Source organism: Gracilinanus agilis, chromosome 1 (assembly GCF_016433145.1).
Source record: "Gracilinanus agilis isolate LMUSP501 chromosome 1, AgileGrace, whole genome shotgun sequence".
NCBI classification, from domain to species: Eukaryota; Metazoa; Chordata; class Mammalia; order Didelphimorphia; family Didelphidae; genus Gracilinanus; species Gracilinanus agilis.
The window spans coordinates 741,594,941-741,606,077 of NC_058130.1; the positions used below are offsets into that span (position 1 = coordinate 741,594,941).

General features: G+C 40.0%; 1 protein-coding gene across 1 annotated transcript in view; it reads right to left on the reverse strand.

Annotated features, from left to right (window-relative positions):
- The window catches only part of LOC123244541 (E1A-binding protein p400-like), a 105,182-nt gene extending 94,267 nt beyond the window's left edge, over nt 1–10,915 (reverse strand). Inside the window, exons 1-2 of the mRNA XM_044673054.1 lie at nt 9,587–10,915; nt 5,795–5,902 (exon numbers count right to left, since the gene is read on the reverse strand). Of these exons, the coding sequence (XP_044528989.1) occupies nt 5,795–5,902; nt 9,587–10,900 (1,422 nt within the window). The 5' untranslated portion in view covers nt 10,901–10,915. The remainder of the gene's footprint in view (nt 1–5,794; nt 5,903–9,586) is intronic.
- Nucleotides 10,916–11,137: the final 222 nt, after the last annotated feature.

Consider the following 11,137-nt stretch of genomic DNA (forward strand, 5'->3'; position numbering starts at 1 on the left):
TCTCTCTCTCTCTCTCTCTCTCTCTCTCTCTCTCTCTCTCTCTCTCCCCCTCTCCCTCTCCCTTTCCCTCTCTCTCTTTCTCTCATTCTCACTCTCTCTGGCTCTCACTCTCTGTTTCTCTCTGGCTCTCTGGCTCTCTCTCACCTTTGGGCAGTATGAAGAAGCAAGTCTGTGCACCCCTTCTCAGAATCACGTTTTTAAATGCATAAAACATAGTTACAAAGAAAATAAATCATATTGAAAGTTCTCTAATTTTTTTTAAGTCAAGGTCACAGACACCAGGGTAAAAAGCCCTATGCAAGAAGCAGTATACTAAAGCAGTTTCATCTGTTGCTATTACATTCCTTAGAGTGAATGAGATGCTACTTTGAAACCCTTACTGACGTTATTCGCAGCCCCATTGTGATTAGTTATGTATGTATTCTGTACACTTTCTACCATGTTCCTTCTTTGCTATTTGGGTCACATTCTTTTTTTTTTTTAACCTTTACCTTCTGTTTTAAAATCGATACTAAATATTGGTTCCAAGGCAGAAAAGCTGTAAAGGCTAGGCAGTTGGGATTAGGTGACTTGCCCAGGGTCATACAGGTAGGAAGAATCTAAAGCCAGATCTGAATCCAAGTCCTCCTGTCTCTAGGCCTGGCTCTCTCTCCACTGAGCCACCTAGCTGCCCCCATTGGTTCACATTCTAGTCAAATAAACAGAATTTCTCCCCATTCAGTTGAAGGAAGAGGAACTCCACTAAAAATCCAAAGAAGTCTGACAGAATTCGCTAACATTCAGCTAATGAAGAAGTTGAATATTCTCACAAATACTCAAATATTCAAAGGGCATGAGATTTTGTCAGTGTATAAAACTCCAGATGTGAGAATTTCATCTAACAATGGAGACTACAACTCCCTTAGTATATAAATGCTAGGGAGCTGCCTGTTGATAGAGGTTAAGAGACTTGCCCAAGGTCACAAAGTTAATAAGTCTCAGAGATAGGTTTTGAATTGAATTGTTTTTTATTTTAGTAAGTATTTGTTAAGTGCTTAGTATATGCCAGATGCTGTGCTAAGTACTTTACAAATGTCATCTCATTTGATCCTCCCATCAACCCTGGTAGGGAGGTGCTGATAGTACTCTCATTTTACAGTGGAGGAAACTGAGGCAAACAAAGATGGCGTGACTTGTCAGGGTCATAAAGCTCAGAACTATATGAGGCTAAATTTGAACCCAGGTCTTCCTTACTCCAGGTCCACCACTCTCTCAGTTATGCAATGATACCCCTATTTTTAAACGGGAGACAATGTGGTTCTATGGAATGAGCACTGAATTTGGAGAAGAGAAGTAGAGTTCAAATCCCAGTTCTGCCACTTCCTCTATCTGTGACCCTGGAGCACACCCAGACTCCTCTGCTATAAACTAAGGGAGTCTGACTAGGTCATCTCTGAGATCCCTTCCAGTTCTACAGGGACAATGACCCTATGACTCGAGCCTGACTCTGCCACTCATTTACCTGAGAGGACCTCAGTTTCCACAATGGTAAAATAAGAGGACTGGACCAAATAAGTTCTAAGAGCCCTTCCAGCTCTAAAGTCATCTTCACAACTTTCACAATTTCTGTCATTGACTTTTAAAAAATAGACAACTTCCTGAATACAATTGATTTCCTTTGTAATCTTATGTTTTAGGCATTTATTTTTGACTTCTTATAAATGTGAAAGATGTAATCATGGAGGAGATGTTATCCTTCCACAGATCAATGTTCTGTCTCTTTCATCAAAGATTCTCCTTTAAGTTAAAGGTAAGTGACTGTGATGTACACAGAAAGTTTCTAGTACATGAGAATCACCACTCTTTCCCTCTCTCCATCTTGAAGACTGAGTCCTTCTCTACTATTGATGATCCCTTCACCCTAGGATCTCCTCCTCTACCTTTGCTAGGTACCACTGAAGCTGCTTCTTCTCTAGAAACCCCCTCCTAAAATGCTTCCTGCTAGAATGCCACCCCCTCCCTTATGCTGCCATGTAAGCTGGCAGACCATGGTGGAACAGACAAAACAAAGAGCACTGGAGTCAGAGGGCCTGGGTCCAAATCGAACTTCTGATGTTTACTAACTACGTGACTTTAAAAGCCAGTCATTTACTCTAGTTGGGATTCAGTTTCCTCATCTGTGAAACGGGAATAATAATAGTGCCTACTGTGCTGGGTTTTGTGAGAATCCTCTGCATCATCTTCCAAATTCTCTCCCTTGCAAGGTTTAGAGGAACTCAAGGTTCAGTGGTGCTCTTAGTATTACTCAGTTCCACAATATTTTAGGAGAAAGAGTTTTCAAGAAAATCTATCATCTAAAATATTTATACAGGAAATGCATTTTGAATATAATTTATAAGAATAGAGTTCACAATAATCTAGGTAAACTATAGTGCATATAGTTGTATTTTTTTTCAGTCTAAAAATGGAAGCAACTATTTCCTCAAGCCAGCATAGATTCATCAAGGCCATGACAGGTTCGTGTCACTAACTTTTTTGACCATATTATTAGCTGAGCTGGCACTTTTGAACATTTTATCCATTCCTGGGGAAAAAGCAGGAATGGCATATGCATCCCCTTTGCTAATGGCCCAATGCTTAGAGGTGACAGTCGGAATCCAGTAGGAACTTGATAGACAAGTTAAAGTATTGAGCTGGATCTAATTTTTTTTCAAAGTTCATTAGACATAAATGAAAAATCTTATACTAGGCTACAAAAAAAATCAACTTCACAAGAAAAATAAAACAACTAAGACAAGGAGAGATAACAGCATTCTGGGAAAGGTCTGGATTTTAGTGGAGTGTAAAACCAACTTGAGTCAAAAGTGTGAGAGGGCAGCCAAAGTAGGGCAAATCCATGTTCCCAGGGTGACGGAGATAATGGCTTCCTACCTCATCAGACTTCAGCTGAAGCACTAGGTTCGGTTCTAGGCATCACACTAATGAGCTGGAGAGTAGCCAGATGATAGCAACAAGTATGGTGAGCCTTTAAAGGTGTAGCTCTACAATACAATTCTGAAGGGCTTATGATAAAGAATGCTCTCTGCCTCCAGAGAAGGAACTGTTGGAGTCAGATGCTGATCAAAGCGCAGTCTTCCACCTTAGTTTATTTGTGGTTTGATTTTAGGGTTTTGGTTTTATCTGAGTATTCTCTTATAACAACAACCAATAGGAAGTATGTTTTGCATGTTAAAACATGTATAACCTAGATTCCGATTGCTTGTCATCTCCAAGATGGGGGAGGGAAGGGAAGAAGAGAGATAATTTGGATCTTCTAATTTCAGAAAACATATGTTGAGAATTATTACATGTAATTGGGAAAATAAAATATCTTTGAATAAAAAAATAGTTGTGGCCATAGCACCCACTGGAGCAGTTGGTTGCCAGGCTACACCTCCATAGGAGCTGCTTTCCAGGAGTGTAAGAGTATTGCGAGTGGCTGCACCCCCAGACCACCTGTCCCACTTTCAGCCTAGCCTCTGCATTCCTCATCACCACCAGCCCCAACTGCTGATCAACTGCCACCAACAGGCAGATGAGTACAAGAGCTCAGGAAATGGCAGCAACCTCAAACCGCTTGTCTTGCTTCCAGACCAGCCTTCGAAGCAATCATCTGGGGAGGGGATCCAGTGGGCAGGGGTTGCCAGTCATCCCCACCCACTGTCTATCAATCACTACTCAGGGGGCAAGAGGGCCAGCCCAGAGGAAGCAGTGAGGCTTCCTCAGGGAGAAGAGAGGAGGGATAAGATTTCCCAAGGACTTCATGATGGGGAAGGACAATCCAGAGAGGGGTAAGGAACTTAGACAAAGAGAAGGTTTCCCACTAGTCCACTACTCTAGGAGTAATCAGGTTTCATAAAGGAAGTAAAGTTGAACACATACATCAGACAGGAAATTTTTTTAGTAAGTGGAGAATGGTAGCAAGGCATTCAAAGTAGGTACTGGAAGAATCAAGACTTTAGAGGCCAAAAAGTACAGGCTGTGTAGCACAATTGGCATACAGTAGGTGCTTAATAAATACTTTTTGAATGAATTAATATGTTATGAGCATAATAAATAGTTGTGTGGAGTCAAAAAATTATGCGCAAGAAGAGCAGGAATAAAGAGGGGGGAAAAAGTTGTGGAGGAAGCATATGCCATATTGGGAATAGCAGTGCTTCCAGCCCCGTGCCCCAACCATCATCCTGGGAAGCAGCTCAGCTCTTTTGGAGACACAGCCTGGCTCCGGTAGGAGCTACAGCCACAATTTTTAAAAGGTCCCAAAAGAAATTTCTTGTTACCAAAGTCCTTGACAGTGTCAAATGGTTCAACAGCAGAAACTGATGGGATTTTATCAGTGGAAAGGACATTAAAGAAGTGCATTGCTTTCTTATATTTTGGTGCATGCTATATTCTTCCCTGTTCCAGTAGAATGTATACTTTTTTTTTTAACTTTTACCTTCCATTTTAGAATGTGTTCCTTGGGAACAGGAATACTTGCTACATGTATCCCCAGTGCTTAGCACACATTTTTTCATATAGTAAGTGCTTATTAAATGTTTTATCCATCCATCCATCCAGTCAGTCAGTCAGTCATTCAAGTGGAGCTGGATGGAGGCTAAGGCCCTAACAGGGTAAACTGAAAAGGTTTAGAGGATTATAGAAGGATTATAGATAGGAATAGAGAGAGTGGTGGTGTTAAAGGCCTGGTTTAGTGGGTGCAGGGGCATTTGAGGTAGCAGATTAAGGAAGTGAGCTGGGAGGAGGACTCTAAATTCAAGGATTTTAGGAGAGCAGCAATGATGGTATCCAAGGGATATGCTGGTAGCTAGCTGATTGGGTCTATGAATTTCATGAAAGTGGGAAAGTGGGAAGGGAGAAAGTTTATTTTATAAATAGTAATGTTGACCTGGAAAAATACAGAACTACCAAAGTAGTTATATTAACAGGTCTTTAATTGGGGCAAGGAGATTATAATCTTAGAAAACCACACAGCAGTAGCCCTGGGATTATAATCTGGGAAGATACATAGAGCCTTAGCATTAGGATTTCCCAGATTTTAATCCACGTGGTTGTAAAACATAGAATCAGCAAGACAGAAAATGGGACAACTATGTAAATTTAGACCTAGGACAAGAGGAACGCACCAATCAGAGGCTGTAATTGTGTAAAACAAAAAAAAACTTTTTAAATTTAAATTTTTTTAATTACTCCCTGAGAATTCAATAAGAACATATTATTATTTTCTATGAAATACGAAGAAAAAAAGAACAGGAAAATAATTACTGAGCGTGGCTTACTTCTACCATTTCATTTTCTGTTCTTGGGAGAAAAAAAAAACATTAAACATTTATAAGTACAACTATTAAAAGTACTTGTTCCCGGAAAGAAGAGAATTTACAAGTAATATTTCTCTTAAAAGAAGTACCTTTCCCAGAGCAAACAAAATCTACATTTACATTCCAGACAAACCATAATTGCACAAAACATAAAAGAATCAAAGGCATTCAAGAAATCAACAATGACAAAAAAAAAACACTCAAGGTGAAATTTAATGAAAGCAAGCCCCAAATCTGAGGATAGGATCACTTCATTTCTTCTCTTTTCAAGGGAAAGAAAAAATAATAATAATAATGCATTAAAATTTTGAAGTCTTAAAAAAAAACCTTTCAAATATATGTACTTGATTAATAACAAGGTATAGGTTCTTGAAAAGCCTCTGAATTCTAGGAAATACCAAATGTGGGCGAATCTAAAATCTAGGATGAGACTACATTTTAGAACCATTGAAAAGTACCTGAAATGGCTGCTGGGATGAAAAAGCAGCAGAAACATTTGGAGGAAGCTGGGTTGCAATAGCAACAGGAGTCCCAGTCTGCCCATCCTTTCCTGTCACAACCTTTACCTGAGAGAAGATATTTGGAGGGGAAAGGAGGAAAAGGGAAAACAAGTTTTAGGTTGATTAATACTGTATAACCACTGCCTGCTAAACTGGTGGATCCTCAGTGAAGAGGGGATGTAATTTAATCTTCTTCAGAGGATACCTTTATTCCAATAGAATTAATTTTAAGAGCTGAGTTACAGAGTGAACTTATCATTGATACTGTAGTTCTGGAGTCCAGTTCAGACCGGTCACGTTTCATTCCTACGTTAGGAGACAACAGTTTGGCCCACCAGTCTTTACCGTGGAGAGCCTGAACAATAAGAGACAAACCCAGTGACTGATTACTCTGGATTCTAAAGCAATCAACTTTCCCCATAGAGAAGGAAGTTTTCGGGGTTTGCAAGTGCTTTAAAAAGGGAAAAGAGAGAAAAACAAAAACTGTACAGAGGACAAACAAAGAAGGTAACGCTGACATATTGTGATTTCATTTTATGGCAAGATAAAATCAATAAGTCATAACAGTAGCTAACATTTACATAGTGCTTTCAGGTTCAAAAAGCACTTTATAAAAAAAAAAAAAAAAAAAAAAAGCTTTTGACAGTTAAACTAAGAGGAAACAAATCACTTCCCTGAGTGAATGCTTGACAAAATTATATTAACCTGGTCTAAGTCGAATGGTATTTTACTTCAAGGGTCCAGTTACAGCTTGAAAATAAGAAATAAAAAAACTGAAGCTGCCTGAGATGAATGAACTAGAAAGAAAATCCAATAAATTGAACAAATGATCCCCCAAAACCAGTGTCATTAATATAAACCACAATTCAAAATGCATCATTACCCTATTAGAAAATAAATCTATAAACAAATAAATAAAATAAGGGCATGGAGTCCTTTTTTAAAATCAGCATATAAATTTTTTAAAAATAAAAACCCCTCACCTTCCATCTTAGAATCAATGCTGTGTATTGGTTCCAAGGCAGAAGACTGGTAAGGACTAGGCAATGGGGGTTAAGTGACTTGCCCAGGGTCACGCAGCTGAGAAATGTCTGAGACCAGTTTTGAACCCAGGACCTCCCATCTCTAGGCCTGGCTCTTAATCCATTGAACTACCCAGCTGCCCCCCAGCATATGCATTTTTAAAAGTCTACTCCTTTCTCATTCTCTGACATGCTAGCTAAATCTCTGAGAACCTAATTCATCTAAGACAATGATGGTTTCTTCTGACTACCATTTCCATTAGTCTCATGACAGTGGGGAGCGGTGCATGTATGAGACGAAGAAAGACTGTGTCTAGGTAAATCAGCACCTGCTCATCATCACATACCAGGTGGTCTTGGAAACTGAAAGGTCGGTGATGTGCCCAGGTTTATAAAATCAACATGTAGCCTAGGCAAGGCTGGAATCCAGGTCAGCCTGACTCCGAGGCCAGGTATCTCTATATCCACTAAGTCAGACTGCCTCTCCATTTTTAGGTTTCAAAAGGGATTTCAGGTGAGTTCCTCCCCAAAACAATAAATTTATAGGAAGAGGACTTCTTACCTCTGTGGGGAAGGTCATTTAGGGCGAGGTCTTTGGACTGTGCCCTTCAAATCTCACAGATCCTCCCAAATCCTACACAGCCAACCTCCTATCCCACTGCCTAAAAGGCTAGCCCTGTCCTACTTGACTTCAGCCAAGACCCTGTCACCAAAAGTTCCAGAAAGAGCTAAGAGGATCTCTTTGCCACTGGATAACACAAAGCTTTCGATGATCAGGACTGAAATAAGCAGGAGATGATAGAACCCTGAGGGGAGGGTCTCCTCCAGACCAAGGGGAATATGTGAAGGATATCTGGGAAAGAAGGGGTGGGAGGGTTGTGAGAAAGATGAGAGAAATGGGAGGGGTTAGAAACAGGAAGAAGCAGGGTGGTGTCTTGGCTTGGGCAGGGTTTGGCTAAGGGCAAAGAGGAATTTCTTGTAGATCTTGAGTCTCCAGTTAGCATACCCAGCTGGGGTCAAGTTCATCTTAGGCCATTTACTATAGCATAATCCCAGGAAAGTCATGTCATTCCTTAGGTCTCTGTTTCTACAAAATGAGAGGGCTGTGCTGAGATGGCCCTAAAGGTCCCTTCCAGCTCAAAATTGATGATCCTACCAACTGAAATAATTTCTTCTCTCAATTTCCCCATTTGGAAAATGGAAGGAGGGAAGGAAAATTGCAATGGGAGAAGGTTAGACAAGATGATCTTAAAGTTCCTTCCCCTACTCTAAATAGAGGGTCCTTCAAACTTCAACCCTCTTTAGAATGTAAATCTTAAAAACTCAAAACCAATTTGTTTTGGTCCATTCACCTGAGAATAAAAAGAAAAGGCTGGAGATAATGCAAAAGATATACATTAATCAGATAGCTCAACAATTGGCAATATGTTTCAAAAATCCTATCTCATATCTGTAGCATGAGTCTGGCAAGGATATGTTATATTTTCAAAGCACTGAATTAAAACATTTTTAAAGAAATTATTTTCTTAAAAATTGATGGGATAATTTATCGTCAAGAGTAAAGACTTGTATAGTGACTTATTTTCTGACACCAATCCCACATACAAACAATCAAAGAACCTGAAAGCATTGTTGGTTAACTTAATTTATAAATACATTTTCATTCTAAATCAACTTGTGGATTTCAAATATTTCTAGAAGAATTTAGCAAAAAGGATTCATTCTTTGTTTTATAACCTTTACTTTTTGTCTTAGTATCAGTTCTAAGACATAATAGGCCAAAGGGCTAGGCAATCAGAGTTAAGCGACTTGCCCAGGGTCACACATTAGGGTAGTATCTGAGATCACATTTGAACCCAGGGCCTCCCAACTCCAGGCCTGGCACTTTATCTACTTGCTACTTAGCTACCCCAGGATTCTCTTAAAATACACAAGAAAAAAATGGTTAAAGTTTTAAATATACCATATTTTCCCTTTAACATTCTAGCTCAGATTCTCTATGACTGCTTCTAAATTTAAAACCTTCAGAACTGATAGAAGAATAGTTTAAATATTACTATCTAGTCTATTGTAGCATCTACTTTAAGGCCGAACATTTTGCCAGGGAATGTAAAAGGACACCACGCTGATTCATCACAGGTGCAGGATTCTCAGTTTTTAGTATTTGTTTCTTCCTCCTGCTACCAAAGTTCCTAGTGCTACCAAAGCCTTTCCCATTGGTTACTGCTATTCTCTACAACTAGTCTTAAAACGAAGGCACATCTTCCTTAGGACAAGGGATATTAGTAGGTGTAAAATGAGAACAGTGACATCCAAATAGAGATTTTCTTTCTAATCAGTTAAAAATAAACTGAAAGAATACTGGAGATAAGAGAGGTTTGGAAAGAAAGCAAGATGCCCAAAGCATTCTGCTTCAAGGATTCAATTAGTAGGTTTTTCTATACAAAGGTACATGAAGAACTTTCACCTTGAAAAGGGGAAGAGTATTATATGAGTTACATACTTGGTACTTTCTAGTTTAAGAACTTTTGTTCACAAATATAATAATGATGGGCAGCTCAATATTGATTTCACTCAAAAGAAAATTACCGATATTCCATGGAGAGAACAGTTTTTCAAAACTATATTTTTCGATAACATTTTTATAAATTTTGATCATTTTGTGTCACACTCATTATACTCATCAGCTACCTAAAAATATGCGGTCATTAAGTATTAGAATTCTTACCTCATCATTAATGACTTCAGATTGTTCTTCTTCCTCTTGTTCTCCAAAATCCAAATCGTTTTGCTTAAGATATGCTTGTAAGGGTGCATAGTGCTTTTTCTTAAAAACTAAGAAATCCATCATATTCCCTTGAAAATGCTGTAAGAAAAATAATTCAATCAAGTACTCCTTAAAGTTTTCTTTTAGAGCCTCCATCTCTCTGTAATGATGATCCAAGCACTGCTTCCTCATTTGAGCTGTTTCTTGAGATGCTGGTGGAATTTCCTCCAATTTTTTAGGTACTTTTTTCACTCCTATACTTCCTGCAGGAGCAAGAGGAAGGTTGGAAAGACCCTGGGGCACAATGGCTCTAGAAGGGCTGGTGGGTCCAGGGGGTGGTGAAGTCATTCCAAATGCTGAAGATCCTCCAACTCCAGATATCAAGACACCTGAAGGTCTCTCGAACCCCATAGGTCTATTCAACTGCTGTCCTTGAAGTACTTGCTGCTGTTGAATCAGTTGTCCTTGAATAATACTACTGATCTGGGGTGGCAAGCTAGTCGTCGCAATGTGACTGGGACTAGTCAAAGGCTGCATACTGGCACCACTAGCTACCGGGCTCTGAGGTCCAAGATGATGAATGGTACCGCCTGTCTGCGTATGGGGCTGGGAAAGTCGGCGTTCTCGAACCGTAATAGGGGCCCCAGCATGCTGGAGTTGAACCTGTCCTCCCTGAGCAATCTGGGTAATGCCTGAGCCCTCCTGATACACAAAGTGTCCGCCATTGGAAGGGCTCAAACTGATCTGTCTCACAAGGACACTGGCATCCACAAAGCCTCCAGTGGGGCTGGAGCTGCAGATACCCAGGCCCGGGCCAGGAGTGCCTGCACGTACACTCTGTAATGCCTGCACTGGCCCAGGGCTGGGCTGGGTTGGGCTTTGAGATTGGACCTGTTGGGGCAAAGGGGAGGTAACTTGAATGTACGATGGGGAGCCATGCTCAAACCTCCTCTGCTGAGAATTAAACTGAAAACCTGGGGAAGTAGGATTGGGAATTGGCAAAGGGGTAAGGGTGATCTGCTGGTTTCCTCCAACTACTGGTCCAACATTCTGAAGGGTAATGTTTACATTCTGACCAGCTACTGGACTTCGATTCATAAGCTGCTGAATTTGGTAACTAGGAGACTGTGGTGCAGATGGGCTTGCTGAAGGAGCAAATGGAGCTGCAGGGGACTGGGGCAGATTTGAATGTGATGGCTGGTCTTCCCCCTCACTGCCTGTGAAGGACCTGGACCTCTGGAGCTGGACATTCTGAGGACCGTTCCCATGGTGCATTATCACCTCCTCTTTAAAATAAATTCTAAACAAATTCACAGAAAAATAAAATTCAGTGAAAGAAAATATAGCTTCTGAACATCTCTAGCAGAAATCTTAGAGAACTTTAAAAGTTTACATTATGATTCAAAATATAAAGCTAACAAATTTATTTCCCTGATTTTATAGCAAGGAAGCCAACTACAATGGTAATAAAATTCAGCAATTGGAAATATGGCTTCTAACCATCTATATCTG